This window comes from Balaenoptera borealis, assembly GCF_965194805.1.
Source record: "Balaenoptera borealis genome assembly, chromosome: 1".
In the NCBI taxonomy this organism is placed as follows: Eukaryota; Metazoa; Chordata; class Mammalia; order Artiodactyla; family Balaenopteridae; genus Balaenoptera; species Balaenoptera borealis.
Window position 1 is genome coordinate 54,118,467 of NC_138860.1, and position 12,663 is coordinate 54,131,129.

General features: G+C 43.7%; 1 protein-coding gene across 1 annotated transcript in view; it reads left to right on the forward strand.

The window, feature by feature from the left end:
* ASTN1 (astrotactin 1) overlaps positions 1-12,663 on the forward strand; it is a 329,878-nt gene that overhangs the window by 217,891 nt on the left and 99,324 nt on the right. Inside the window, exons 9-11 of the mRNA XM_082365716.1 lie at positions 4,125-4,199; positions 11,060-11,197; positions 11,712-11,862. Coding sequence (XP_082221842.1) covers positions 4,125-4,199; positions 11,060-11,197; positions 11,712-11,862 — 364 coding nt within the window. The remainder of the gene's footprint in view (positions 1-4,124; positions 4,200-11,059; positions 11,198-11,711; positions 11,863-12,663) is intronic.

Here is a 12,663-nt window from a genome sequence, read left to right on the forward strand (position 1 = left end):
CTCATCTGATCAAAGATAGATCAAGCAGTTCTTCCACGGATTAGTTTTTCCTAATGAGGAGGGGTAGTGTCTCTCTGTGGTCTGAGCCTGTAAAGACATCAGCTGGAGCCTGCGGGAGGCCAAGTTTCCACCATGTGCATGAGACATTTTGAAAAAATGGTCCTGTAGAGTGAGACATAGAGCCAAGAGAGGAGAGGGACAATTATAAGGGCATCTAGACCCTGTTACCGGGCATCCCCAAGGCAGCTTCCATCTGAGCCTGGATATAGGTGTATATATCCTCAATGATGGGCCTCTTTTTGGTGAGGCCAATACAATTTTTTTACTTGGACTCACACCCAGAAAGCCCTAATGCAGAGGCCTCTTCCTCTTTCAGTTGGTCTCAGCTCCAAGCATTTTCAGCACTTTCAGGTCCAGCTCTTCATCACTTTACCCCTGCCTTTTCCTAGGTGGCCCCCTGTGGCCTCTCCACTCACCTGCATCAAGCTCCCCTCTGCTACGCTGCCATGCGCCGCCAACACCCGGCCCTCCCGGTGCCCAGGGTGAGTGATCTGCCACTGCCACGACCACTTAGCTTATCTCCGACAATCCCGTTCCTCCCCCCTTTTACTCATCCTCTCCTATTTGTCTGGCATATGTGTGTTTCTTCAGAAAGACTGTAGATTCCTTCGACAGCAAGAATCTCTTTATCCCGACTCCTGTTGCCTAGTATCACAGTTCACACACAATAGGCCCTCCATAAATATTTGCTAAATAAATCAAATAAGAATCCCCATCCCCCTGACACACCATCCCTGACTCGTGGGAAGGAAGTAAGTCAATTCTTTTTTCCTCCTTTGCTGAAGCAGTTCGCAGTCTCTCCGCCTTCCCTTGCCATTTCACAATGTGCTCTTCCCCTCTCTCTGCATTTCATGTCAGTGCTGCAGCGTCCCTGCTCTGTGAAGTGGGCCCCGGTGGGAGGTGCGGGGGGGTTGTCTTCCCACACTCATCGTTACCTCCTCTCCAGCTGCCACAGATACATTTACGATCTGAGTTAAAGCCTGGTGTTGCATTGTGTTTGTACCTTAGGGGAAGACACCTCTTCCTCATTAGAAATTTGGAAATCTCCTTTTTATAGTATGTATATTGGATTCAGGCAACTAGTACATTTAACTTATTTAACAAATGCTTACATGGCACATACTGAATGTCAGGCACTGTTCTGAACACTTTAACCATAGTAACTAGTTCCTTCTTCTAACAACCTTGCCAGGTAGATAAAATTATTACCCTCAGCCTCATTTCACAGATGATTAAGGGACTTGCCCAAGGTCCCACAGCAATTGCTAGCTAAGCTGGAATTCGAATAGTCAGGCTGGCTCCAGAACCCACGTCCTACCCACTGTGTCCTGCTGCCTGTCAGTGATCAGGGCAGAGTCCAGACCGCACATCTGAGCTGCCTTTCTTAACATTCAGGCCTCTCGAGAGCAGGAAGTCTCTTTGACGTGACTACCTAGCAACATGTCACCGTGTGCTTAATCGATGTTTCTGGGCTTATTGATCCATTACCTATGGCCTGAATACAGGTTTATTTATGTTATTCTACGCAGTTAATTGTTCGCATTGTAGTCAACACTCGTCCTAAAATTTGGCTCCTCAAGATATATTTTCAAACAACCGAGGAACCACGCCAAGAATTAACTCTAATTACACATTGCACCCGTTTTGAGCACTAGAGATGACTTGAAGGCAAAACGTGTGTTATTTAAAATTATTAAACTGATAGTAAATAAAATGTCATTTTGCCCACAAGAGAGATTAAGTTGCAGCTCCCTTTTCTTTTTTTATTGCCCTCTCTAGGTGTCTAGGATCAGACATTTTTTTCTCCGGATTTTTAGTCTTTTTCTTGAATTAGTACATATTTTTTAGCTGCTCACAAGCCACCACTCACTGTTCAGCAAAAAAAAAAATCAGGTTCAAACCCCAGAACAGAACAAACATGAAAAACACACGGGCTATTTATTTGATGTAGGGGTTATTCATAGTACAGTGTTTGGGTACTTTCTGGAGCCAATGCTAGTTGCCTCAGGGTATTTCTAAATTGAATTCCAGGAATAAAGTGTTTATAAATAGTGAGCATAAAAAAGGAGTGTATTCATCCCAGCCACTCCCTTATGGAGTCCCAGTGGCCTCCCCTTGGAACTACCAACTCCTTCAAGTAGTTAATTGGTTAGCTGGTTGGGTTAAGTTGGTGGTTCTCAACCCTATCAGACCCAACACCCTATTTTATGACAAATAAACTTAACCTTTTTTATAATCCTTAAATGAAATTTATATATAATAAAATCTAAATACACAAAAATAAATATATATATGTCTTAATAGTGATTAAAAGAGAAATGCTATGATGTCTTAATAGTAATTAAAAGAGAAATGCTAAGATAGAATTTATAATGATATAACTATTTTAATGTATAAATTCTCTGCAATATTACAATGGAAGAAATAATAAAGTTGACAGACATTTGCATCTAATGTAGATTCACCAACATATAATATGTAAAGTAATATGCAATACAGGATATATGTAAGAGCAATTAGACTGAAACAGACATGCTGTATTGGTGATTCAAAGACCATGAGCAGCATTGTAGACAATGATGTGATTTTCCAAAATTATGAACAAACCTTGGTAAAATTTCTAAATAATAGTGTATAATCTTCTCTTAATTTACATGGTAGTTATGCACCTAGACAATTCATCTTATATTAAAACAGTACAAGCTGCTTTGTTGCTTGTATGTAAATGGAGTTAGCATCTAGGCTCAGATAATTATAAGCAGGTTTTTTCTACATAAATGTGCAGCAAGACATTCAGAAGTTTGCAGGACACGGGGGAATTTTTTTGTTGTGCAGGGCTATTCTGATCACTGCCCTATTCTAGCCTTCCTAGACCTGCCTTCTAAATGCCAGTAATGTCCTGCAATCATTGTGTCATTCAAGGGCAACTGCCCTAAATTTCCCCAAATACTCTCTATTGGTGACACCACCCTCATTGACAACCACTGGGTCAATTCCTAGTATTAGATTTAGTCCCAAATAATTATGTCGATTTATTCTCCTGACTTTTTGTGGTCCTTGAAAACCAAAGGCATGTCTACAGTAAAATCCTCAGTAATTAGGTTATTGGGCTGGTGTGATTGGGTTATACTGGAGACTGTATGTTCCATGAGAGCAAGGGCCCAGTTCACCCCATGTGCACAATATCTAGTACCTGCACAAGGCTGGGCTTTATACGTCTTGCTTGAAGGAGTAAATAATTTTGGGGTTGGACATCTGGGTTAGTGAAGAGATATATACTATTGAAAAGGAATAGATTTGTTACTTTCAAGTACATGGGATGTCCAGGTGCTCACTAGAGAGACCCGTATTTAAGTCTTATTCAAAACTACCATTTCAGTTGTTTCTGATTGAATGAGTGACATTATAACGATTGAAACCATCTGGAACCTGTCAAAGACCCAGAACCTTCATGTCATTTTGAGGGAAAGGGGGCATGTTGAGGACCCGATATGAACTGTGACCTTGGCCTAAAAGGTTTGCTTCATCTTCACGGTGGTCTGTGAAGCAGCTATTAGCAAATCTGTTTTTACAAGTGATGAAATTAAACTCAACAAGGCAAATAATCTGCCCAAAGGTAGACAGTTGGCTCAACAGCAGAACAGAGTTTGAACCCAGAACTGTCTGATTCCAGAGGCTTCGTCTTTCCAAGAAATCATACTGCTTCTCTTTCTTCAGTGAGGCAAAGCTAAGTGTCTGTTAAATCTATTGGGTTGGCCAAAAAGTTCGTTTGGGTTTTTCCATAACATCTTACGGACATTATTATAATTTTACTCTATACAGAGTTCCAATTGTCATGTCTATTAAATTCCACTTTCCTAGTGGGTCAGTGATTTTTGCATTGATCCTGTTCTTGGTTGGGTTCCAGCATTCCAGGTCTTGTAAGCTCACTTTAGTGGGATTCTTGAGGGACTATGTCCTCTTTGTCTTTGGGTCTCCAGAACCTGGTATGGTAACTGGCACAGAGTAGACATTCAGGGAGTGTTTGTTGGTTGACTTTAATTGCATGCTATTTCTCCTTTCAGGCCTTGGCCTTATACAATATTTCAGCGAGGCTTTGACCTGGTTTTGGGAGAACAGCCTTCTGATAAAATATTCAGGTAAGTTGTTGTCTAGGGACTTGCTTTTATATCTCTGCAAGCCCCATGTCCCACTTCCCACTGAACTTTCTTTCCTAGTGATAATTTATAAAATGGGGAACACTTTTAGTCATTCTGCCCTCCTAGTAACAGCAGCGCTTGCCCCCCTTCATCCAGTGACAGCATGGAGGATGTTGAGGCCGGACAGATTCTGTTGGGGTCCTGGCTTCCTTCCTTGCCTGCTCTGTGACCCCCCCAGTCATTTACTTAACCTCTTGGAGCCCCCAGTTTCCACATTTGTTAAACAGAGCTTCATTACATGCCTTGCTCTATTGTTGTGAGGAGTATATGAGATAATGCAGGGAAAGCCCCTGGCACAGAAACTGACACAGAACAAGCAACTAATGTTAGTTTTTGCCTCTTCATTTTGCATCTAATTTGCACCTTCCTCATAAAGACTTAAGTTGTTCAAAATTAATCCCTCCCATCCCTGCCTCCCTCCTTTCTCAGCTATACCTCATTATCATTTTCTTTAATCTACCACCCTCCTGAACAAATTGGATGTTTCTAGTCCCTCCCAAATTTCTACCTACACACCTGGGAATGGTACATATTAGAAAAGTCAGCAAACACAGGAAGAATTTGGGTGCCAGCCATGAACTATGAGATTTTCATAAAGTTTAGTTCACACCAGACCTTAGCTGGAACACAAGTTCATTTCCAAGCTAAGATCTTATCATCCGTTTATTCTGTCTGTCAATCTATTTTTCACTTAACGTGCATCAACTGAGTACCCACTAAGTGCCAGAGATTGTGCTTGTGCAGGAGGTATGGACACGAATACATCTCCCTTCATGAGCAAGCCCTCTGGGAGAAGAAGTAAATAGTCCTGCCCGAGTGTTTGATGTCAGAGGAGGCATTAAGCTACTGCATAGCCATACTGGAGGAATGGTGAGCGAATGGAAAACTTGCTTCCTTCTTTTCACTGCACTCATACACTGTGAGGAGTCTCACCTATTCACTGCTGTCTTTCCAAACCCCTTCCCCAGACCCTCTCTGTCAGCCAGTCCTGGCCTTGGTGTTCATCTCGCTCCTGCATTTGCCTCCTCGAGCTGGCTGCTCTGCCTCAGCTTCTCCTGCTCCTCCCTGCTGCCTTGGATGCTCTGGGTTCTGCCACTGCCGTGCTCTCCTAAGGCACGCTTCTAACTAGAGTGCAGATTCACAGGACCGCTTCCTCACAGAGCCTTCCCTTGCCCTCTTCTCTCCCGATGTCTCTCCGGGGATGGGCTGGGTCATGTTAATGACATTGGCCACAGGCTGCTTTTGAGGATTTGTGCCGCAAGAGGTGTTAGCTGTATTCCTTAGACTATGACTCGGGCATTTAAACTTTCCAACAATGATTTATTATTATTTGGCAAACTTTTTTCTCCCTTTTTCCTGCTGCTGGTCTGTTGGAACTTATGAAGGGTGATAAAGATAAGGCAGATGGAGAGCCTGGTGGAGTTCTGTTAACATGGATAAGTTCCCTCTCCCCTAAAGGTCCGAAACTAACACTTTGAAAAACCAGGCCCTTAGTGAAATTGCTTTTAGAGTAGAACCAGCTCAGAAAATGTGCTTCCATCCCCACAAGCATCATTTGTTCTTTTCAAGCTTGTTAAGTACCAACTAGATGTGATACCCAATCACTACAGAGGGGATCACATGTGTGATTTGACCCATGCAGTCAACTATCTCAGAAACCAGTGGGTTAATCAATAAGTGTTTAATCATTTTGATCCTTAACATAACAGTAACTAGTCTCTCAGATGAAAACACCAGGTCATGACCTCCTTATTTCAGGTACTAAGAATTTTAATGAGAACCTTCTGTGATCTGAGTAAACCAACTGCCAATGGCCAGTCTGGAAAATTCTATGACCTGGTCAGTGACTGCAATTTCTTAAAGGAGCTAAATGACTATTTACTTGCTACTCTGTTCACTTATGATTTAGAGTCTTGATAAATTCCAAGCCACTGCATATTTCCCTGGACTGTGGAATAAAATTTAAATTCTGACATTCAAGTCTTTCCTCAATTGAATGTCAATGTACAACTCCCTCTTAATAAGCTGCTTTTCTCTTATAGAACCTTCCATTCATAGTCAAATCTACCTTCTAACTGATCCACTGCCCCTGACAACTTGCATATTTCCCACTCTGCACATCTGCTCAGACTCCGTCCTCTATGCATATTCTTCTCCTACTATAAACACTACCCATTGTCATGGTCTAGACCCAGTTTCAGCTAAACTCAACATCTATTGAGCACCTACTATTGCAAGGTACTGTTCAAGATAATGTAGATATGACCAAACAAATGTGACCAAGATAGTCCCTGACGTCAAGGAATTTACAGTCTCATCCAAGAATTGTTCTCCAACCATGGCCCTCCTTGAGAATCCCCAGTGAGAGTGGGTAAGACTCTGGGCTTCCAAGGCAGGGGCCACGAGTTCAATCCCTGGTCGGGGAACTAGGATCCCACATGCCATCTGGTGTGGCAAAAAAAAAAAAAAACAATGTTCTTACCCAGAATAAACCAATTAATTCAAAAGTTCTGGGAGGTGGGACCAGGGCATGAGTGTTTTTTAAAACACCACAGTAATTCTAATCTGTACCCAGGATTGAGAAACACTGGCCTGAAGCTTCTCCAATCCATTGCATCAATCCACAATGACTTCTTCCTTCCAAATTTGTATATATACTAGCTTTAATATTTATTTGTCAATTATTTATTTCATGTTAATTTTTAATTTGCCTATTTGCTTCTCCAGTGAAATGGTTGTCTTCCTGAAGGGCAGGGAAATACCCTATATGGTTTTAAATATTTAATATCTAACATACCATTTTTTTTTTTTTCGTGTCTCTTAGTAGTCTTTGTGGGTTTATTTATAGAATAACAGTTTTGCTTTTTTTATATTTAAAATTGCATTTCTTTCATTAGGGTTAACATACCATTTTAAACATAGTTGGTCTTCAATAAATATCTGTAGATGATCATGTCGGGTATTTCCTAGCCAGATTAGGAAAAAACCTTGATACCTAACCTAACCTTGGTAATCTGTAATCCCAAAGAACCTGGGAAGGGTCCAAGCTAGACTCAAAGGGTCCAAGGGAACCCTGAATCTCCAGAATAAGTCTCCTCACCCAACTCAGCTTTATACTGAAGATGTTCTTTCTATGGTAGCTAGGATCACTCCATTCCACTATGCCCTCTTGTGGCAGGGGTGAGTACAGACCAAATTTTTCTCTCAGAGACCTTCCTCCCAAATGCGTACCTGCATCCTTTGGAATAATACCTCATTCTGGCATGGCTTTCTCTAAGAAAGGGTGGAGATGCCAGGCTAAGAGCCATTTATCAGTTTTCCCACATTCTATTTCATGCCAAGCCACAATGAGAGCACAGGCTTTTTCTGTCCAGTGCTTTCTGGCAAGCCCTTGCTTCTGGACAGAAATTTCAAGCTCTAGTTCAAAAGGGCCATGTGCAGGACTCAGCCCACAGCTGAGCCATTAACTGCAGTGGTCACCACCAGCTGTCATGCGAGAAGACCCAACCTGGGAAAGCATTTCAGATATTCACCCAACTTCTCTTTGGTGGCTTTTTGAAGTTGTTCCTGCCAAATCTGCATGGATGAGGGATAGATGAGATTTTAGGACGCAGCTTTCCTCTGACAGTTTGTTCTATATTTAGTTTTTGGAGTCACTCCGTAGATTTTGCAGATAAAAGAAAACTTCAGAATTTCATAGGCATGAGCCAACATGGGCTGGAAAGCGGCTCTGAGCAATACTCTGAGAATCAGACCAACCCCCCTCCTTCCCACTTATGGAGAGGTGACCTTGGGGAGGTTACAAAACTTCTTAAAATGTTGGTTGATGGCTTGGTAAAATGGAACCAAATGACTAACCTCAGAGGGCTGTTGTGAGGATAAATGAGGCAACTCTAAGAGCACCTGCCTTTAGAAAGTTCTCAATAAAGGTTAGTCTCTACCCACACCTGACTTTGCTTCCCCTACAAGGTTTCACCTTGACCCTACCAGAGAGTGAAGGTTTTCTTGTTAACTTGGTAGAGTGTCATGTTTCAGAAGTTTCTGTGCTCTGAGGAAGTTCTTTATCCTGTCAAACCCAGATCCATCTCAAACATCAAATGTATTCAAACCCAGAGGTTAACCCATATCCTGTTTTAAATGAAGAGTAATTTTCACCACCATTTCTATCTTTAAATTGGGAAATTGGGATTATCTCCCCTAGCAGCCTGTTCGAACTAAAGAGCATAGCTAAATCTCCTTGTCGAGCAGTCCATAAATATTTTTGGAGTGACATTCCTGGGTCAGAAATTATGTTTGGCAGTGGGGATACAAAGATGACAAAGAACCGTCCCCTGCCTACCAAGAGAGCACATTCTTATGAATGGTGATGGACACATGAAAAGATGGGTGCAGATCAACATCTCAGGGGTGACAAGGCACCATGTGTACGTACGCAGAAGAGAGTCCCTTACTCAGCCTAAGAGCGTGAAGGCCCTGGAGGGCTTTCAGGAAGAGATGCGACCTTACCTGAGTCTTAAAATGAGTAGGAGTGTGGCAAAGGAGAGAGGAAAGAAAATTCAGAAAGAAGGACTATTAAGAGCAAAGGCAAAGAGGCGAGAAAATTAGGACGACCTTTGGAGTTACAGTCAGATCGCATTGTAGGAACACAGTTTGAAGCAGGGCTTGGTGAAAGAAGAAGCTGAAGTGTGACATCTTCGGAGATGTGGACGGTGTTCTGTGGGTCTGGGTGCCCTTAAATAAACAGTGTCAGCTGGAGAAAGATGTGGTTTGCATGTCCTTTCAAAAGATTACTGCATGCAGAGGAGGAAGGGAAAACTGTGAGATTGGATGGACATGGATCTCTCTCCCAAAAGAAATATGCTAGAATTGCCAACCGTCTTCTAAAATCTGTTACAGAAGTTATAAGCTACAGGTCACAGATTTGTTGCTCTGCATCAATGCAAAACTTGTCATTTTAAAACCAAAATAGAAAACAAAAACTCCCGTCTATGTCCAAATAAACCGCCTTCTCCCTGGTACCGTTCAATATTGCATATGTCCTCTCTGAAACAGTGTATTATGCCTAAGATTAGTGGTGTGCCCACCCCAGCCTGCCTATTAGAGTCTCTTAACAATGCCCATTACGAAACTCCTTAAATGTTGTTGCCTTGAACCCACATTCTTCCTTAAGCCCCAGGTTCCAGGCACCTTGGGGCAATCACCTGCCCTGAATTGGCTCCTTAATCTTGCCAGGTGATTGTGTGTGTGTGTGTGTGTGTGTGTGTGTGTGTGAAGGAACTGGCATGCCTTCAGTTTCACCAGCTGCTTCACAGAAGAGTGGGGTGGTGGGTTTCCTCTTCTGTCCCCCTAGTAATGGGTCTCCCTCACCTGGTAGAGACCCCTCCTGCACAGACCTAGCCCCACCCTAGCCTCCTGTTCCTGTGGGCAGGGAGAGTCGAGTGCCTCCTTCAGAGCAAAAAGGATCTCTGCTATTTCAATGCTGTTTAATGCAGAGGTTTGCCCCACAGGTCCAAGAAGTAGGGGACTGAGAGTACGGCTGGGAATGAGGGAGAAATCTCCCCAATCCTGGCCACATCCCACTTGCTCAGTGGTTTTGCCTCTCCCCTGGGTGCCTGCTTTCTCTTCTTTCAGCTGCTCTGTTGCCCAGGTCTGTTGTTCAGGGAGTGCATGAAAATCACGGGGTTTGGCTGCTTATAGCTCGTGAGCCTTGGTCAGTGGGGATTCTCTGTGGCCCGCGTCCTGGAGAGGGCTACGCGTCTCATAAAAGATCTCATGTCATCAGTCTGGTTTCCTAGCATCTCAGGCAACCTGGGGAGTGGAGAGGGGAGTGTACAGGTTAGGGGAAAGGAGCGGGAGTCTGAAGTGGTGCTCTGTGACCAGCTTGCTAATGGAGCCGGTGCTGGTTCCGTTCAATTGTACGCATCCTTCCATTGTTCCTCCCTGCACTTAAAGTGGGAAGGGGATGCCAGACTGCCACAGCCTCGTGCTATCCCACCCACACTGGCTTTTATCCCAGGGACTATTTTTGACTGTGAACACAGAGGATTTGAATGCCTTTGAAATAAAATGAATGAATAAATAAACAAATAATCTCTCATGGTTTCCTTAAGCTCTCCCGTGAAATGCTGATTGATTCCTTTATTCCTTTTAGCCCTTGTTATAAGAAAAAAGAAAAATATTCCCTGTCTCCTGAGGGTTAGCGGCATTAGCTAGGGGTGTGGGTAGGAGTGCGGAGAATACATCTGGGCCTGCCTTCTTCATCCCTCTTCTCTCCTCCTGGGAGGCTCCTGGCTTCAGTCATTTCTGCTCCCATCACACAGAAGCCAGAAAAAGGGAGCTTTTCTTCTTTCTTTTCCTTGGTAGGGCTCCTCCAGGCACAGAGAGAAACCGTCGCTACCACTGTGGGTGTGCAACGTGGGGGATGGGAATGGTGGGAGGCCGGTACATCTTTCCAATTAAAATGCTTCCAATTATATCTGACTTAAGATCGGGGAAGCCCAGTTTCAAATCTGAAGGAAACTGGAACTTGATTGCTTATGATATGAAAAAAAAAAGACACTTTTAACAGCGGGCAAGTGGATGCCATCATCAGTTCTCCAACCGGCTGGACACGTGAGCAGAGGTAGGCCTCTCTGCCTGCCTCAGACTCGATCATCTCGTCCATAAAATGACAATAAGCTCTCCTTTTTGGAGAGGACTATGAGGGCTAAGAAGGAAGCAGCTGGAGGTAGAGTGCCAGGTCCTCCAGTGGGGTGCTTATCCCGCCAGTCATAACCAGCTGGTGTTGGGTGTCTCTGCAGATTCACCTACACCCTTGGGGAGGGCATGTGGTTGCCCCTCAGCAAGAGCTTTGTGATTCCACCAGCTGAACTGGCCATCAACCCATCGGCAAAGTGTAAGACAGACATGACAGTGATGGAGGATGCTGTGGAGGTCAGGTGAGTCCAGCCTCGGGACGCTGAGGCCCACAACGGGTTTGGGAGGCCGAGTGGGAAACTACCTGAACGCCCAAGGTGCTGGGAAGGGAATCAAGACAAGCTGGAAGGAAAAGTTGGCAGGCTGCCTTCCAATTCCCCAGATGCAGTGCCAGGATCTACACTATCTGGGTCAATAGTGCACACCCCAAGTCCGTGTACCGAGAGAGGACATAAAATTAGAGTTTATAAGCACTTCCCACAGACCCTCAGGACTGACAGGCAATAAAATGTTAATTTCCTTGCCTGAGTTGAGACCTTCTTCTTTGACCAGGAGTTACAGCCTTGGCTTATTTCCCAGAGATGGAGAATGTCCATAGTTTGTTAGTTCAAGGCTCAGAGTATGGTTGATCTTTAATATTTGTAAGAGAGAGTAAGACATGATCCGGTTGGCCAGACAGCAACGTGGAATGTGAGGCTACCTGTTGCACCTGGCGTCCCCTGGCCTCCTCCTACCTCCTGCTCTTTCTCCTTACAGAGAGGAGCTGATGACCTCATCCTCCTTTGACAGCCTGGAGGTCCTCTTAGATTCCTTTGGACCAGTCCGTGATTGCAGCAAGGATAATGGGGGCTGCAGTAAGAACTTCCGTTGCATCTCAGATCGCAAGCTGGACTCCACTGGTTGCGTGGTATGTCTGCCCTGTCGAGCTTGTAATTTCAGGAAGAGGGGCCACAGGATAAGACACAATGCAGATAGAGTTGAAAGCATACTGTGAGTAAAAGAGAGGGTGAAGAATGATTCCTCCCTAGTTGTAACTACGGTCTAGTCTACATTATGAATTTTCTTTTGACAGAGATGAGGAGCTAATTACCAGTCATTTAATCAAGAGGTATTTATGGAGCACCTATTGTGTGTACTATAACTATCCTAGGAAAATGTCATGAACTATGTAGCATGGTCCTTTCTTGCCAGTCTTGCACTCTAGTTGATGAGGGATCCCCTCAAACAATTTGAGAACGAATTAACTGCTTAATAGTATAATATTGACTCTAGTAGGAAATAGACTGCATTTACTATAGTAGGAAATTCTAGAAGAAACCTACCTTTATCAGGAGTCAAATTACATTGACTATAATAGGAAATTTTAGAAGACACATATCTAAGGCCAGAATGATGAAAGAAGTAAGTTATGCCAGGAATGGTAGAGAAGAAATAAAAATATGTCCTCTTTGAGACCATAGCAGTGAAGTCCTGCTTCCCCAAATGTGGTTTTCTACTTTATCAGCTATATGGACTTTCGCTACGTGTAGACTATGTGATGCTAAGAACTAGAAAGACTGTTTGGGTTAGAGTGGACCAAGCTATCTCCCATGCCGTGGATATGAAGATTGATGGACCCACGCAGGTAAATGGAGGCAGGAGCAGATGGGCAAGGCTTCAGCTCCTGGTGCCGTTAATATTAGTCATTTTCATGCCCATCAACACCATT